The 19,113-nt window shown below is 42.0% G+C and overlaps 1 protein-coding gene across 1 annotated transcript in view; it reads left to right on the forward strand.

Annotated features, from left to right (window-relative positions):
- Positions 1 to 19,113, forward strand: part of etfdh (electron transfer flavoprotein dehydrogenase) — a 36,067-nt gene that overhangs the window by 2,314 nt on the left and 14,640 nt on the right. Inside the window, exons 2-7 of the mRNA XM_078412670.1 lie at positions 2,111 to 2,257; positions 11,047 to 11,276; positions 13,249 to 13,330; positions 13,551 to 13,669; positions 15,762 to 15,839; positions 17,969 to 18,115. Coding sequence (XP_078268796.1) covers positions 2,111 to 2,257; positions 11,047 to 11,276; positions 13,249 to 13,330; positions 13,551 to 13,669; positions 15,762 to 15,839; positions 17,969 to 18,115 — 803 coding nt within the window. The remainder of the gene's footprint in view (positions 1 to 2,110; positions 2,258 to 11,046; positions 11,277 to 13,248; positions 13,331 to 13,550; positions 13,670 to 15,761; positions 15,840 to 17,968; positions 18,116 to 19,113) is intronic.

Here is a 19,113-nt window from a genome sequence, read left to right on the forward strand (position 1 = left end):
GCTCCCATTTCAATAGTTAAGGTGCAGAATGCAGACAAACGCTTGACTTTGCGCACAGTCAAAGGCCAACCTCTAAGCTATCACTGACATTTTCACTGAAGCATGAGGATAGAGAGAAACGAGCGTTACCGAACTTCTAAATTCATTGGGGTGGAACACTCTCCAACTCAGACGTAAAGCCCACCGTTTGACCTGTTTTTACAAAATGTTAAATGGTCAGCTCGACATAGATTACCACATCTACACCAAACCCAAACCTATCAGGAGTAGACGAGGGCATTCGATTCAATTTGAGATACCAGCTATCAAGACAGATGTGTATAGCAACTCATTCTTCCCTCGCACAATTAAAGCATGGAATAGTCTTCACCCTACTGTAGTTATTCAACCAGACACAAATAAATTTAAGGCAGCTCTTCTCCAAGAAGCCCTTCTTGCTTAAGTGTATATTCCGCCACCTCCAGTTTAAATTCCATTTGGAATATTTTGGAGGACCAAGAACCAAGATGGGATTTAAACCTGACATCTGCAATATAAAAGTGGTCTATCAACTTCCTGTCATTGCACCACCCTTCCCTCTGACAATAAAAGTGCACAGTGAGAATCTGAAAAAAGTGAGACCACTTGCAATATCTTGGGAGGCACTTCTCGGCAAAATGAGACATTTATGTTTCCAAATACACAGGACAAGATGTTAGAAATCCAAAGTGCCAAATGTCAACTTGCTCCCGGTGGTGATGGGAGGCTTATGCACTCACCTATGCTCCTCCGATGTTGAGAAAGGCTAGGCAGACACGTCATTGGGGTTATCAAGTGGGCACCTACTTTCATCGACGTTTCGCTGATTGGACCCACGACGTCTCCAGTAGGCTCCGCAGTGCATTCTGGCAAAACGAGGCATTTATAATGAAACTCTCCTTCAATGTCCTTGTTGCATGCGGAAACTGTCTTCAATGTGCATGGACAACCTCTATGGTGCAAAAGAGTATTTGAAGACCATGATCTCAGATCCAACATAAAATACATGGTTCACAGGCAGCAGAACCCTACCGTCATGATCTGAAACCTGCAGTACCTATCGCAGGCATCCCCAGACTCTTGATAAAATTGACCAATTTGCCTACAAAATCCTCCAAATTTATGGAAGTTTCCTTTCAAAACCTATTTCTCCTGTGTTTTAGGCATGATTACATTCAGTTGGCTGCAGTGGCCATGTCACATCTATCACATGTCCCAAATCGGATTTCTAAAACTGATGCCCTCTTCTGAGATCTGCCATGGAAGGAAATTATCAGGTGGAGAGAGGAAAAGATTTAAAGATGTACCTGAAGTATTCTTGAGAGGGCGCCCAACACAGGCGACTATTTGCGTGCTAGCCACAGACTCGGATCTACAAACTCGCATTATAATCGCTCCACACTCTTCAATCTGTATTCCGACAGCAACATTTCCTACTTTGATCTGCTTATCGATCCACTGTATATGGGTTGATTGTAATCATGTATTGTCTTTCTGCTGACTGGTTAGCATGCAACAGAAAGCTTTTCACCGTACCTCGAAATCACAATTGCAATCAGCTCCATCTGCAAGAGTCTGTGGATCCCATATTGGCTCCATCCACTACCTCAATCCACAAAACCGACATGGAAATAAGCCATTCTCAATCCTGAGAATCTGCCGAAGATCTTGAGCTGCAAACATTATTTCAGGTTTAAATAAAATTAATCTGATGCTTAATATGTTAATACAGTAATTCTCACTGCGGCTGGATTCATTTTTCATCAAAAACTCTTTGAAATGTTTTTGATGAAAAATGAATCCAGTCAAATTTTAGCTTTCGAGTTGATCTCAATATGCATATAAGCACTCTCACCAAATCTGAGCTGCAAACAAATACTTACTTTATGTGATGCATATTTGCAGTTGGACTTGGAGCAATTTTAGAGAACTATGGTTGGCATTGGTATGATTTGATTTGTAATGGACATAAAGATCAAATTCTTTACGGCATACTTAAATCAGCCCCCAACTACGTGGCAGAGTCTCAGGTTGAATATCTTGAATGTGTATATTTTTAAATCTGTATGTTAATGTTTTTTTTCTTCTGCAGTACACAGATGTCTATGTTCTGTCAACATAGTACAGAGAGGATCTCTTCTGTCCTTGGTACAAGCGGAAAGATATGTTTCCTCTTCGTCTTCCCATATCACGACACACTACACAATCCATCCACGGGATAAAGATCCACGATGGAAAGGTAATTGTCATGGAGTTTGAACTTTATGCTGGGAAAATTAGTCCGGTTTCATGCCAGCTTTGAGGATTTATGATTTAAAATTGAATTTGTATACCCCTGCAATGCAAAATTAAGCTTGCTTTCCCAATATTTAAACAGATAATAGTAAAAGAACATTGAACCCTTACCTTCATTCAGGATATAGATTCTTGTTGAGTTTGGTTTGGTTTACTGTCACGTGTACCGAAGTATAGTGAAAGGTTTTTTGTTGTGCATTACCCAGTCAGCAGATCATGTCACCATGAGAATAAACATGCAGAATAACTAACAATGATCATCTACAATGAGAATTTGTTTTCTTGCATTTGTTACTAGAGGAAAACAATACCATGACTGGCTGAATATAGTTCTGCAATGTTTGTTTCTAACCTCACTTTAATCCAGAACAGTGAAAGGCCTTTGAAATTGGAGTTTTGAAATTGTCAATTTGATGTACAAAGATTTCACTTCCATTTTCTTCAGAATCATAAAAAAACACTTATTATCAAATAAATAATCTATATATAACTAAAAACTCTCATCTTATTTGTTCCTATATGTTTGTCCTCCCATATGTTTGTCCCGTATGTTTGTTTTACCATTTTCATCCGGAAATACAGCGAAAACGGGACACGATAGCGCGACAATTTTAGACCCAACCAACTTACCATTCCCCCGCGGTCTCAATAAATCAACTTTCGTTACTTTTTAAAAACAATTTACTTAATAAACTTTAATGAATGCGCTCCCCCCCCCCACCCCGCCGGGAGGACCGGCGCCTCCGGTGGTGCAGCGCAGCGGCAGAGGAGGCGGAAGAGGGTCCAACAAGATGGCCGTCGCTGCCCCTTTGCTACCAAGCTGCAGGAGAGGCTTCGGGTCCATGGCTCGCTCTGGCTGCAGCGCTGGCAGCACGGGGCTGAGGTGAGTGGCTCCCTGTCCCCTTCCCTGTCCATCCACGGCCCCGGGGGACACTCCCTGCCCGGCGATCAGTCCACGGGTTGCGTGTCCACGTCAGTCTATGTATTTATAAGATGCAGTCACTATTTATAAACTGAATTATTTGTATTGCATTTTGCCTGATGTTTCTACAATTGTTTCTGTTTTGGACAGAAATAGAGAGCCAATAGACAATAGGTGCAGGAGTAGGCCATTCGGCCCTTCGAGCCAGCACCGCCATTCACCATGATCATGGCTGATCATGCACAATCAGTACCCCATTCCTGCCTTCTCCCCATATCCCCTGACTCCGCTATCATTAAGAGCTCTATCTAACTCTCTCTTGAAAGCATCCAGAGAATTGGCCTCCACTGCTTTCTGAGGCAGAGAATTCCACAACTTCACAACTCTCTGAGTGAAAAAGTTCTTCCTCATCTCCGTTCTAAATGGCCTACCCCTTATTCTTAAACTGTGGCCCCTAGTTCGGGACTCCCCCAACATCGGGAACGTGTTTCCTGTCTCTAGCGTGTCCAATCCCTTAATGATTTTATATGTTTCAATAAGATCCCTTTTCATCCTTCTAAATTCCAGAGTATACATGCCCAGTCGCTCCAGTCTTTCAACGTACGACAGTCCCGCCATTCCGGGAATTAACCTCGTGAACCTACGCTGCACTCCTTCAATAGCAAGAATGTCCTTCCTCAAGTTTGAAGACCAAAACTGCACACAATACTCCAGGTGTGATCTCACTAGGCCCCTGTACAACTGCAGAAGGACCTCTTTGCTCCTATACTCAACTCCCCTTGTTATGAAGGCCAACATTCCATTGACTTTCTTCACTGCCTGCTGTACCTGCATGCTTCCTTTCAATGACTGATGCACTAGGACACCCTTTTCCTAACTTGCCACCATTCAGATAATAATCTGCCTTCCTGTTCTTACCACCAAAGTGGATAACCTCACATTTATCCACATTAAACTGCATCTGCCATGCATCCGCCCCCTCACACAACCTGTCCAAGTCACCCTGCAACCTCATAGCATCTTCTTCACAGTTCACACTGCCACAAGACAAATACCACAACAACTACCCAAAGTAACATTAGTCGTACAAAAAAGCACCCCTTAGCTTGGTCTTCCCTTCAGGTACCCAATCTCCCTTTCCATCTCAACCGCAGGAGATTGGCTAGCAATAAACATTGGTTATAAGTCTATAGACTCCCATAGTATCTCAACTATCTCCCACCCTAACTTATTATAAGGATTTCTCTCTGTTTCCTCCACCCTTGTCAGTATTGGGTCTATTGGAAAACTTTTCACATTGATGCCTGAGATGTCTTCATTCTCTTAAGTTGTGACTTCTCCAGTTGACAATACTCCTGACCATATTTAATCTATTTCCTTTACATTTGGTCTTCTGGACCGAGTAAGGATGAAGTACCCCTGGTTCTACCCACCTGCCTACACATTCAATGGATCATTCTTTGCATTCATGCCATCTCTATCAAGGTTCCATCATCTAAAATATCTTGTCTCCCCTCGCCTTTCAGTATTTCAAAAGGGAATGTTTCTATTGACTCCCTGATCTGTTCTTCTGTATCACCAACCACTCCCTTTCTTACATCCCTTTCCCATTTAACTGCAACTGCCACATCTATCCTTTAACTTACTTCCTTGCCACCATCCGTGGATCCAAGCAGCCCTTCCAAATGAAGCAGTGATTCGCTTGCACTTCCTCCAATCTTGGGAACTGCATTCAGCATTCACAATGTGGTGTGCTGTACATTGGAGAAGCCAAATGCAGATTGGATGATCACTTTGTGGAGAATGTGCTTTTTGTCTGAGGGGGTGACTCAGAACTCTCTGCACTCTATCATTTTAATTTTCTGTCCCATTCGCATTTTGGCGTATTTCTATCCACCTTTCTGCACCGCCAAAACAAGGGCTGCAGTAAGTTTAAGGAATAGTACCTATCCTTTGATTGGGTACATTGCAGCCTTCTGGACACAATGTTGAATTCTATAACTTCAGTTAACTCACTTTTCTCACAGCATCATCTCGTCTGCGGGGCTCACGTTGTCGACCTCCCCGTGGTGAGCCCTGTCAACTGACCTCAGTCAGGCGAACGACAACAAACTGAGACAGCAGAAGCAGAAGCAGCTTCATAACTTCTGCTGCCTCAAACGCAAGAAGAAGAAGATCTCATCTGCAAGTTTCTATATTGATCCAGTTTTTCTCTCTCCACTAGCACAGCCTGACTTGCTAAGCATGTCCTACAGGCATGAACTGCACCCCTTTTTAAATGTTTGTATTCATACTCTCTAATAGTCCTTCATCTGATTTAGCACTTGTTCCACTTTTCCTTTCACTAACTGCCCCAATTAACCCATCAAGTGGATGATCTCTATGATTTAATTCCATGGCAATACAGGTCTTATCAGAGATACTGGCCCTATCAAGATATACTCTTATCCTATCCATTCTTCACCCACATTCTCTGCAACTTCAAATTTCTCTCTTATTTCCATTCATTGTTCTGACTACGGGTTTTCGACCTGATATATTAACTTTGTTTTTGTTTCCGCAAATGCTGCCTGATCTGCTGAATGCTTCCTGTTTGTATTCTATATAGTACTTAAGCTAATACATTCATAGCAATGCACGATTGGTTCAGGCTGCCTCCTACAATTGTCTATATGGATGAGACACTTTGTATGTGAATCTTTCAACATATGGTTTTCTATAAGAATACCTTCCATGTTTCCTTATTTCCCGTGAAATATAATTGAGCATTGTTTGGCACATCAGGAGCTTGAACTAAATAAATTGGTTTATATCCAATTTGTGCAAGTTATTCTAAAATGTAACGTAAATTCTATATTTAAACTTGTGTCCCACCAGTATGCCAAGCTCCTATTTCTGGAGTTTTATTTAGTTTAATAGAATTCCCTTGGTCTACAGCAGACATGTCCAAAGTCCGGCCCGGGGGCCAATCGCGGCCCGAGGTCAGATTTTATACGGCCCGCAGCCTCCATCTTAAAATTTATTATTTATGGCCCGCCAGCACTGTCTAACACAATGAAGGGAGGGGGTGGGGGAGAGGGCGACTACACCTCCCGGCAGACAGCGCTGCCCGACCTACACCCCACCGACCCCCCCCCCCCCAGTCCCGAGCGGGAGGCGACGGCGACTACACTTCCCGGCGGCGGGGTTGAGGGCGTGCGGGGGACGGGAGAGCAGCAGCTGAGCTCTCCTCACCCCACACGCTCATTGGCAGGCGCTCCCGTCAGTCGGGCGGGTGCCGCTTCCCCCCCAGCGGGAGAGGCAACGGCGACTACATCTCCCGGCTGCCCGATCTGCGGATTGGCAGACGCGAGGTCCGGGGGGAGCGCATTAGTTAAAGGTCCGGGGGGGGGGAACACATTAGTTAAAGGTCCGGGGGGGGGGGGAGCACATTAGTTAAAGGTCCGGGGGGGAGGGGAGGAGCGCATTAGTGAAAGGTCGGGGGGGGGGGGGGAGAGCGCATTAGTTAAAGGTCGGGGGGGGGAGCGCATTAGTTAAAGGTCCGGGGGGGGGGGGGGGCGCATTAGTTAAAGGTTCGTGGGGGGGGGGGGGGGGCGGGGTGGCATTGGCCCTTGGGTATTTTCACATTATCAAATCTGGCCCTCTTTGACAAAAGTTTGGACACCACTGGTCTACAGTGTAGTAGTGTTATTGGGAGACATTTCTTTGATTCATTAAGGTTCTCTGGTAATGAGTAGTTCAGTGACACAGTCTTTTAGATTGTGCCATCTTACATTTGTACAGTTGTTGTTTATGTGTAGCAATTGCAGGAAGAGTTTTCCATCCAATGACTGGTTTTGGTTGGCAAAATACAACGTATTGTAGCGACCATAAAGAATGGTCCAGGTCGTCGAACCCTCGGATTGGCCAGCGAGGTCACGTGTGAACGCGACCATGGGGATTGGTCCAGGGAGCGACATCGCTGATTGGCCAGCGATGTCATGTGCGCGTTTGGCGCCCGAAATAGTTAGTTCGGCGAAGTCTTCGAAGAAGACAGTAAGTTTTTGATGGTTGTCCTTTACCTTGTTGTTTAACTCTGTATTCGAATATTGCGGCTGCAATAAACTTCTTCTACAACCAACAAGTTTCCGGACTCGCCATAGTATCCAAATTTAATAGTGTATCCAGTAACCATAATGGTCACAGCTTTCTAAGGAAGTAATGCAGTGTTTTCCTTCTTAACATTAACACTTTAGATTTTGTATCTTATGAGCATGTCTCTTCCAACGTGGTGTAGCTGCTTTTAATTCCAGCTCAAATAACTTTTTTTTTGAGGGATTATTTGTCAAAAGGGCAAATGAGCGAATCCTCACTTCATCTGTTTTCTTTTAGATTCATTTCTAAACAAGATACCATGAGGGGATTAGATGGGGCAAATGCATAGAGTCTTACCCGGGATAGGCGAATCAAAAACAAACCAATATCTGTTGAAGGTGAGAGGGACACGATATGAGAAACAGAAATGAATACCTCATACAACAGAAAGACGTCTAGGTATTAATAGCTTTCAGCTGTTAGCATAATGGTGATTTAATATAGAACACAAATGCAGACTTTTTAATGTGCTTACACCCAAGCATTGCCTAAGCAAACAGTCCAATACACTTTGTAGAAACAAGGAACTGCAGATGTTGGTTTACGCAAAAGGGCACAAAGTGCTGCAGTGACTCAGCAGGTCAGGCAGCATCTCTGGAGAATATGGATGTGACGTTGTGGGTCAGGACCCTTATTCAGACCGTTACACCTTTCTAGGAATCTGGAACATTAATGCTACTACGTCAGTTAATTTTTATTATTATTTATGTAATTGAGGTCAATCTTCCAACTTCTGATGAGGACACCCTCATAACATCTCCCACGTCTTCACTGCCCAGATGGAGTCATTTTTATTGCTGTTGCTGCTACTGTTGTTTCCCCAACTTATATAACTTTAAAATCCTAAAAGGTATATAACGAGTGGTCCACTTGTTAAGTTTGCTTGGCAGCTGCTTTCATCACCAAACAGGCATTCTTTCCCCCTTGTTTAAGAGCCACATTTCTGCCTGGTTCCTTTTAAATTTATATTTCATATCTTTCGATTTCTGGATAGTGACAGCAGTATTGAAGGCAATAATGAAGGTAAGCAATATGGTAATCCATAAACTTAGTAATTTTTAATTTTCTGCCTTTAATCATCACAAGGATACTTCATGATTACTGATGCCACAACTCCATGTTGCTTCATTCCATGCTGAATCTTTTACCTCTGAAGAATAACATGAGACAGCCCATGAACAACTTCATTTTGGGGACATTGTAAAGTTTTTCTAACATTCACTGAACCATCCAATGCGATGGCCATGATCCGCGTTTGCCAAAGAATTTGCTTTCTTGATTCCTTGAAGCCAAGCCAGTCAACTGTCTGTGACTTGTACCCAATATTGATTTGTTCACAATGGCTTAGATAGTAGAGCTCCTGTCTCACAATGCCAGCAATCTGGATTCAATCCTGACCTTTGGTGCCACCTGTGTGGAATTTATGTGTTCTCCCTGGGTGATTTTCCTCTGAGTCCTACGTAGAAACATTGAAACATAAAAAAATAAGTGCAGGAGTAATACAGAGCTTTATTTGTCATTCGGTACCGAGGTACCGAACGAAATTACATTGCAGTCACACACAAAAAAAAAAAGAACACAAGACACATGACCCCAACACAAACATCCATCACAGTGACTCCAAACACTGTGATGGAGACAACAAAACTTCCACTCTCTTCCCCACGCCCACGGACAGACAGCTCGTCCCCGACCGACCCGCACAGTCCCCGCAAGGGGATGGAAGTCCCCGCGGCCGAGCCGCACCGGGCACTGAAAAGTCTCGCGGCCGAGCCGGGCGATTGAAGGTCCCGCGGCCGAGCCGTACCGGGTGCTGAAACGTCCCGTGAACGAGCCGGGCGATGGAAGGCTCCGCGGCCGTACCGTGCGCTGCTAAGTCCCGCGGCCGAGCCGCACCGGGCGATGTTAGGTCCCGCGGCCGAGCCGCACCTGGCGCTGAACCGTCCCGCGGCCACGCCGGGCGATGTTAGGTCCCGCGGCCGAGCCACACCAGCGATGTAAAGTCCCGCGGCCTAGCCGCACCGGGCGATGTTAGGTCCCGCGGCCGAGCCGCACCAGCGATGAAAAGTCCCGCGGCCTAGCCGCACCGGGCGATGTTAGGCCGAGCCGCGCCCCGCGCCGTGAGGAAGAGACCTAAAAAGGAAAGGTTTCCCCCACCACCCCCCACACCCCCCCACACATACACAGCCAAAAAACAAAACAAAAACCATCCCAACACCGACACACAACAAAAAAAAAGGGAAAAAAGACGAACAGACTGCCAGCGAGCCGCAGCCATTAGGCGCCGCCACACGTGAGTAGGCCATTCAGCCCTTTGAGCCAGCACTGCCATTCAATATGATCATGGTTGATCATCTAAAATCACTGGGAATTAACCTGGCGATCCTATGCTGCACTCCCTAAATAGCAATAATGTCCTTCCTGAAATTAGGAGACCATAATTGCATACAATACGCCAGGTGCAGGCTCACCAGGGCCCTGTACAACTGCAGTAGGACTTCCTTACTCCTAAACTCAAATCCTCTCGTAATGAAGGCCTCCAACATGCCATTAGCTTTCTTCACTGTCTGCTGTACCTGCATGCTTACTTTCAGTGACTGACGTACAAGCACACCCAGGTCTTGTTGCACCTCCCCTTTTCTTAATCTGACACCATTCAGATAATAATCTGCCTTCCTGTTCTTGCCACCAAAGTGCATAACCGCACATTTATCCACATTATACTGCATCCGCTCACTCACCCAATCTATCTAAGTCACCCTAGAGCCTCATAGCATTCTCCTCGCAGCTCACACTGCCACCCAGCTTTGTGTCATCCGCAATCTTGGAGATGTTACATTTAATTCCCTCGTCTAAATCGTTAATATATATTCGAACTGGGGTCCCAGCACACTGAGTCTTACGGCACCCCACCGGTCACATCTCCTCCATACCAAGGGTAGTGGACTGCTTAGTAGATCAATTGACCAATGTAAATTGTCCCTAGTGTGTAGTTGAGTGATAGGATTATTTTTGAGTGGGGGGGGGGGTAATTAATAATAATAATGCATTACATTTATTAATTAGCGGGATACATTGGGAGAATAGGTCACGGGGGAAATTAATGTGGGACTGGAATTGCTTTATGATCAGCATAGACTCCATAGGCTGAAGAGCCTTCTATGTCACAAGAAAATGTAATGGTAAGTTGTTTTTTTTAATGAGATCTCATTTGGGTGTAGTTACAAGCTTCTGCTAATTCTTATTTACTTTCAATATTCAACTTTTTGTTTAACTGAGAAGATTCTTTCATGAATGCAGAAACAATAATGTGCTATAGCTTGATTGTTTATCAGCAGAACAGATTTAATAAGTAAGCTGCATCCCCTACAGAGAAACAATATTTAACAAAGACAGTAACAGTCTTTGTATGAAGGAATTGCAGATGCTGGTTTACACCAGAAATAGACACAAAATGCTGGAGAAACTCAGCGGGACACGCAGCATTTCTGGAGAGAAGGAATGACCCGACCCGGGTCTCGACCCAAAACATCACCCATTCCTTCTCTACAGAGTAGATGGTCTATTGTGTCTATCTTTATTTTTTGCCATGTTGGTTTAGTCAAATTTTTGCAAATATTCAAAATAACTTGATGAATTCATATTTCTTATTCTAGTATTGCATCTTTTTCCCCAAGGGATCAGCATGGAGCGATTCGCTGATGAAGCCGATGTGGTAATAATTGGTGGAGGTCCAGCCGGCCTATCTGCAGCAATCCACCTGAAGCAGTTGGCTGACAAGCATGGCAAGGAAATACGAGTGTGTTTGGTGGAGAAGGCTGCACAGCTGGGTGAACATATCCTTTCGGGTGCATGTCTGGATCCAAGAGCTCTGGAGGAGTTGTTCCCTGATTGGAGGGACAGAGGGGTGAGGAAATTGTTTATATTTACTGCAAGTTTGTTTATAGGCTTATTGAAAAATTACAATTTCTAGATTATGCTGCAATGCTCATCGATTTGATGTGAAAATATCAAAGGTACACTTGCAACCGAAAGGTTTCCATATGGTAAAGTATGACGGATAATATATTTGATTTCAGTACTGCAATTTTGAGGCAACTCAGTAGTTGAAACATTCAGCAATTCATCTCAAAACAAGGCTCTCGTAAAAGGAGGAGTAAAAGATCTCTTAGAACTATTTTAAAAGTGGCATTTTTCATCATGTCTGGTTGTTATTTGCAACATCATTAAAGCTAATTGGTTTATTTCAATTCTGTTTAAGAAACTATGCTGTGCGCAGATTAACTGCGACACATCTCTGCATAGCACCAGCGACCACGGTGATTAAAATGTTAACGTTTATGAGGATGTTACGAGGACCTTACAGGGATATTATCAGCACTTTAAATTTTCAAGGTCAATTTATCGTCATGTTCCAATTAAGGTACAGTGAAATTTGAATTACCATACAGCCATACTAAAAAAAAAAAGCAACAAGCCACACAACTACATAAAAGTTAACATAAACATCCACCACAGCGGATTCTCCATGTTCCTCACTGTGATGGAAGGCAATAAGGTCCAATCTCCTTCCTCTTTATTCTCCCGTGGTCGGGGCAGTCGGACCATCCGTGGTCGGGGCGATCAAAGCTCCCGCAGCTGGCGGTCGAAGCCCCCGCGTTGGGGCGATTAAAACTCCCGCGTCAGGGCGATCGAAACTCCTGCGGCTTGGAGTCCCTGATATCGGTCTCTAACCAGATACCACGGGCTCCACGATGTTAAAGTCCCGCAGGCTCCCACAATTGGAGTCCCAAAGACAACCCCCGACAGTGATCGTGAACTCCGTGATGATAAGTCCGCAAGCTCCCGCGATGGAGTTCCCTGTCAATCTCCAGCAAAGGCCGCCAACTCCTCGATGTTAGGCCGCAGTGCGGACAGAGATACGATATGGAAAAAATCGCATCTCCGTCAAGGTAAGAGATTAGAAAGTTTCCCCCAACTCCCTCTCCCCCACCCCCACCCCCACATAAAACAAGCTAAAAAACATACATTTTTTAGCTAACTAAAAAACATACGTTTAACACATACAAAACAGACACAAAGAAAGAAAGGACAGACAGACAGTTAGCGAAGCAGCCATTGCTGGCGCCACCCGGTGGACTTTACAAGGATGTTGCCAGGACTTTACGGGAATATTATCAGGGCTTTACAGGGATATTACCAGGACTTTGCAGGGATATTGCCAGGATTTGTGGGCCTGAGCTAAAGGGACAGATTGGGTGGGCAAGGACTTTATTCCTTGGAGTTCAGGAAGTGGATGAGAGGTGATCTTATAGAAGTGTATAAAATTACGAGGGGAATAAACAGGGTAAATGTACAGAGACTTTTACTCTGTAAAAGGGAATCAAGAACCAGGGGACATGGGTTTAAGATAAGAGGGGAAAGATTTAATAGGAACCTGAGGAGCAAATTTTTCACACTGATGGTAATGCTGTAAGTCATGTAAGAAAATTCTCCATAGAGATTAATATGATTTGGTAATGCCGAGTAGTGATAGTAAATGAAGTCAAAAGTCAACGTTCTGAACATGCCGATTTGTTGTGGGCAACCAGAATTTTTTGTAATTATTAATTTTGTACACTCTATCCCCTATAAAGTTTGGTTGGGTCAATAGAACATTTTAATTCCTTAACAACAACTTAAAATCAAGTTAAATTAAATATGATTTATGACAAAATATTTGAGCATATCTTGCTACTGGTTTTGAAACATCTCAAAATCAATATTATCATTGTTGTTCACCTCAGAAATACCTAGGAATCATAATTGTTATTTAAAGGTTATATCTTTAGATTCATAATGAAACATACTGATTTTTTTTGTGTGTATGCACCTAACAGGCCCCTCTGAACACTCCAGTGAAGGAGGATGTGTTTGGTATTTTGACAGAAAAATACAGAATTCCTGTTCCATTGCTACCAGGTATAGTAAATGTTTGTAAGCTTTTTACAAATTAATTTGCAGAGTGGAAGAAGGGTTTAAAAAAATATTTCATATTGCTTGTAAAACTGGAAGTGTGTATTCCTTGGTCAGATATTGTACATGTCAAATGTTCCTTCCTGCACCACCTCGCAATGTATGCATTTGAAAATAACTTTCTTTGGTTAAAATATTGATTTGTCTCCCAATTCTTTCTGTGTAGGTCTTCCCATGAGGAATCATGGAAATTATATTGTCCGTTTGGGTCACATGGTGAGATGGTTAGGTGAGCAAGCAGAAGAACTTGGTGTGGAATTATATCCAGGATATGCAGCTTCTGAGGTGAATAGCTATTAAAGTTTAAAATATGTACTTATTTAAAATATATTTTAAAACATATTTTATGTAATAATACATCTGTATTGTTTAGTATCGTGCTACAATGGGATTTGGGTGTCCTAAGGTGTTTTACAATATAACTGGGGGGGGGGGGGGGGGCACGGTGGTGCAGCGGTAGAGTTGCTGCCTTACAGTGCCAGAGACACGGGTCCCGGGTCCAATCCTGACTACGGGTGCTGTCTGTATGGAGTTTGTATGTTCTCCCCGTGACTTGCGTGGGTTTTCTCCGAAATCTTCGGTTTCCTCCCACACTCCAAAGACGTACGGCTTGGTATAAGTGTAAATTGTCCCTAGTGTGTCGGGTAGTGTTAATGTTCAGGGATCGCTGGTTGGTGCGGACTTGGTGGGCTGAAGGGCCTGTTTTCGCGCTGTATCTCTAAACTTTAAAAAAACGAAACTGAATTGTTGATGTGTTTTCCTGATGGACTATTAGAACTGTCCAAATAAGACTTTATGGAAATAGACAGCATACCAAAGGTTCATTTCTCTACTTTGATTTGTGTCGAAGTCCAGTCTGAGGTAGCAATGAGCCAATGTACACAGATGCTTTATTTTCATGGTTAGTCGCAGTAATATTACTCTAAATGTTACACTGATATATTAAACACAGAAACTAGGTGCGGGAGGAGTCCGGTGTTGGCTCGAATTATTATTAGGCCAATTAGCTTAAAATCTACTGTTTGAAAAATGTCAGAATCAATGATTAAGAAAGTAATAGTAGCACATTTGGAAAATCATAATCTAATCAAGCAGAGCCAACATGGGTTCATGTCTGATTAATTTATTAGAATGTTTTCACGATGTCTCAACGAGAGTGGATTGTAAGAACCTAGTTTATGCCTTAAACTAGTTTATTAAGTCTAAACTATTTAACTAAGTACCTCAAATAAATGATGAATCTACAAGATTCCATGATGCTGGAGCTGTTGTACTAGCACGGTTAGAGGATTGATTAAGAGACGGGTAGTGGCAAGAGGGGGCGAGAAGTGATTTTCTGGACGGTCACTGATGACCAGAGGTATATCACAGGAATCAGCACTGGGATCACAACTGTTTACAGTATATATTAATGACTCGGAAGAAGGAAACAAATGTATGTTAGCCAAATTTGTGGACAACACAAGGATCAGTGGGAAGGCGAATTGCAAAAAGGGTACAACCAGTTTACAGAGAGATGTTGATCGGCTAAGTAATTGGGAAAAGGTGGCAAATTGAGTGTCATGTGGGAAAATGTGAAGTTGTTTGCTTTGGAATGAGAAACAAAAGAATAAAATATTATGTAAATGGAGAATAACTGCAGAAAACAGATTTGGAGATCCTTGTGGACAGAGCATGGAAATCTGGGAGAGAAATAAGGATCAACATTCTATTTGCCTCCCCTAGTACCTGGACCAGGTACTACGGAAAGCTAAAGACATGTTGGGCCTTTTTTCATGGGGTTTGAAAATAAAAGCAGGGAAGCCGCACTGCAACTGTATAAGCAATAATAAGATTACATAGAGGCTACTTTGAACAATTTTGGTCCCCCTAGAAACAGAGATTGTTAGATTGGAGGCAGTTCAGCGATGGTTCACTAGAATGATCCTTGGTATAGAGGTTGCCCTACAAGGAAACATTAAACAAGTTGGGATTCTACTCATTGGCATTTAAAAGGTTGAAACATGGATGTTGTGGAGGGAGGGGGGGGGGTAGCTAGACAGGGTAAATGCTGAGAAGTGTAGGAAGGAACTGAGAGGATGTGTCCTGTCATGGGAGAGTCCAGGACCAACGGGCATGTTCTCAGAACAAGGTAATGACTATATTTACTCAATCATTGGGTATATTTCAATTTGACTCAGTAGATTTTACGAATAGTGTGGGAATCTAGGGAATTGTAGGTTAGTGTGTGGAGTTGATGTGGAACTTCACAGTGATCACAATAAATGGTGACCAGACCTACTTTATTCCTTGTGTTTTATTGATCATGTTTTATGTTCTGCTGATTTAAACAATTGCATTATTAAAAGTGTTTATTCTTTTTTGGAACAAAATCTAGTTATTATTCCATGACGATGGGAGTGTAAAAGGGATTTCTACCAATGATGTTGGTATTCATAAGGATGGTTCACCAAAGGTAGGGTTACTAAATCATATATCAAATCATGCTATTGTTCAAAAGGACAAAATATTCTAGTCTATATATTTTTTGCAAGAAGAAGTGCCTCCTTGTCTATTCCAAAAGATTTATTTTCATTCTCTTTTGCAACTGATTTTGTAAAAAAAAAAGGTTTTCTTGGAATACAACAATACATTACAATACAATATATCTTTATTGTCATTGTACAGGGGTACAACGAGATTGGGAATGCGCCTCCCATACGATGCAATAAATTAATTAGCTAGTCAGTATTAATTTAAATGTAGCTGATGTAGTGAGAACACCATTTTCTTTAATGCTATTAGTTGTCCTTGGAACCCAGCAGCAAACCACGTGTGCCACTGTAGTCCTTATGATGAGTGTTGGTTAGGCCATTCCAAGTTTTTAACCAAATGATATTTAACTTGACACTTGTGTCTAGTGCTGGAAGGTTGTTTAACTTGGAGATGATGGGTATCTCCATTATTTTGTTGCTCATCTTTTGATAAAGTTGTGGGTTTGAGATGTGCTGTGGAAGGAAGCAACGTGATTTGCTGCAGTTCAACCGGTAATTTGAACATCTGGCAGAAAGAGTGCATCATTGATGGAGGACATTGATGCTGGGGATTAGCAGCAGTGGTGCCACTCAACAGATTGCCTCAATGTGAGGTTTTACAGCTGCATTTATCCATGTAAATAGTCCATCATTATTATTCCTTGGTTTAAGATTTTAGAATATTGGGAGAATTTGGGATGTGAAAGATAAGCTTTTCTGCCCTCTCCACTGTTTCTTTGGTTCCTTTGTTGAGATATCCAAATATGCTTTTATCCCTTTTTTAAGGGGAAATACTTAGGGTCCTGCAAACAGAGAGCTGGAAATACTCTTTGGGTATCGTGTGAGAAGTGTTCTGATTACATTTCAACAAATCATTTGATAGATCTTACTTAAATGGAGGTGATCAGTACAAAGTGGTTGATAGCTCATATTTGAACATTGCCCAGGTCATGGGGTAAGATGGCATAATAGGAGCAGTTGCAAATGGAATGGAAAGAACTCTTCAATTATCAGTGAATAGTCCTGCTACAAATACCATGGAGGGGAAGTTATTGAAGCCGTCCAAAATGATAGGGCACCAGACTATATCCAAAAAATCTACATTGTTAAATGCTCAACAACTATTAGCATTTATCAGCTATGTCAGATGTTTCTCCAGATCCCTCATAATTTCAGTTCGCCCCTATTTCCTCAAATGCTAACTTGCTGTCTAGAACAACCATTCTCAAATTTATACTGAAGCAATTTGTATTTTAAGTATGTGAAATATATCGATTCAAATATTCACCACAAGAAACAGTTAGACAGGTACATAGATACGACAAGTTTGGAGGGATATGGGCCAAACGCGGGCAGGTGGGACTAGTATAGCTGGAACATGTTGGCCGGTGTGGGCAAGTTGGGCCGAAGGGCCTGTTTCCACACTGTATCACTCTATGACTCTATGACACCAGAAACATGTAATCGCAGGGGGATAAGAGGTATTCAGTGTCAGTAATGAAGGTGAACTATACATTTTTCAGATATTTATTTTCATTTTCTGGTTACATGTTGCACTATTACTCAAGAATTGAATAATGTTGGAAGCTTCTGGAAGCCCTTTCAACAAAATAGCACTGGGTACAATTTGGAATTGTTAATGATCATAATCTAGCTGGAATTAAGGGAAAATGGTGTAGCTATGGTCACATTTTTTTTTAAATCCAAATATTTAGAAAAACATTTTTTTATATGATAAACATTTTGTCTACATTGTGACATTATAAAGTTCCTTTGAAAATATTGGCAAAGCAGCAACTTAGTTGAAGACATATCGCTTGAAATTTGAGTTTTATTTACATTTTGTGTGATTTTTGTAAATAAGATAATTCCATTATTCCATTATGTTAATTTTCTTCTTTAAATGCATTTTTTCAAATAATGTGGAGATAATTTAGCTAAAATCAAGTAGAGTTATAGGTGTTGTCATTTGTGTTGCAAAGTGGGCATTTATTAATTGAATTAAATGAAAAACTGTATTCTGAGATTCCCTATAGTAATAGAAATATTTTTCTCTACGCTTTTTCTGAAGGACACATTTGAAAGAGGAATGGAACTACATGCTAAAGTGACAATATTTGGTGAGGGTTGCCATGGACACCTTGCTAAGCAATTGTATAAACATTTCAATCTAAGGGAGAACTGTGAACCACAGACCTATGGTATAGGTTTGAAAGAGGTAAATGTGCTTTGAATTCCTCTCCCATTGCATTTTGGTCACTTTGTATATTCATATGAGGGCTTCAACTTGGATTATGATGAGATATTGATGAACACAAAATGGAATCACAAGTATATAACAAAGTATAGTAAGGAAGCATATTTCTTAATGTTAAAAAAATGCTTGATTAGAGAATTGTGGAGCAAAGCTTGATTTGGGCCTTTTAAGCATAGATGTTCATAGTCTTGGAGGAGCGAGATGTAGAGAAGGATTTCAGGAAAACCACATGTGGCCTGGCCATGTGAAAACAGCTGCCAAAATGAAAGGATGGTCTTTTGCACTGGCCCAACTTTTAGCAGAGTTGGAGGTTGGGGGGGGGGACATAATGGAAATCTTAGAAGCATGTTGTGTCATGGGCAAGTTACAAAGGTGGAAAGATTTGAATACATGGGTATATTTGAGGAAGAGAAAGCATATTTCAAATCACCAATGTTAAAGGGATTGCCTTCAGTAGAAATCTGAGATGCATAAAATGTGAGTAACAGCATCAAATCTTGTAAGTCTTCCACAAATACATCTCTAAAATCCCACTTGAGTTACTCCAGCATTTTGTGTCTATCTCAGGTTATACCATTGTGTTTCTATTGCCTCTATCATCCTATCAAAACAAATTGACTTGCAATTCGCTGCATTAATTTTCACCTGCTATGTCTGCCTATTCCATCAGTCTCCCTACTCTGCAGTCTGGTACTCTTCTAATTGTTTATTATGTTTCCGAGTTTTATGTCATTTACATTGAGTTGGAAATGATGCTCTATATATAAAAGTTCATATTGCTAATATTCATGAAAAGGTTAAATAATTCCACTATTGACCATCCTTCCCCTGCCCCCTGAATATCATTTCACACTTCCATCCAGTCGGGAAAAAAACATGGTTGATTACTCCATACAGTCACTGCCTTTTTTAATTCCGAGGACTTCCGCGAATGTTTATTATGTAACACTTTATCAAAA

This window comes from Rhinoraja longicauda, chromosome 1, assembly GCF_053455715.1.
Source record: "Rhinoraja longicauda isolate Sanriku21f chromosome 1, sRhiLon1.1, whole genome shotgun sequence".
Classification (NCBI taxonomy): Eukaryota; Metazoa; Chordata; class Chondrichthyes; order Rajiformes; family Arhynchobatidae; genus Rhinoraja; species Rhinoraja longicauda.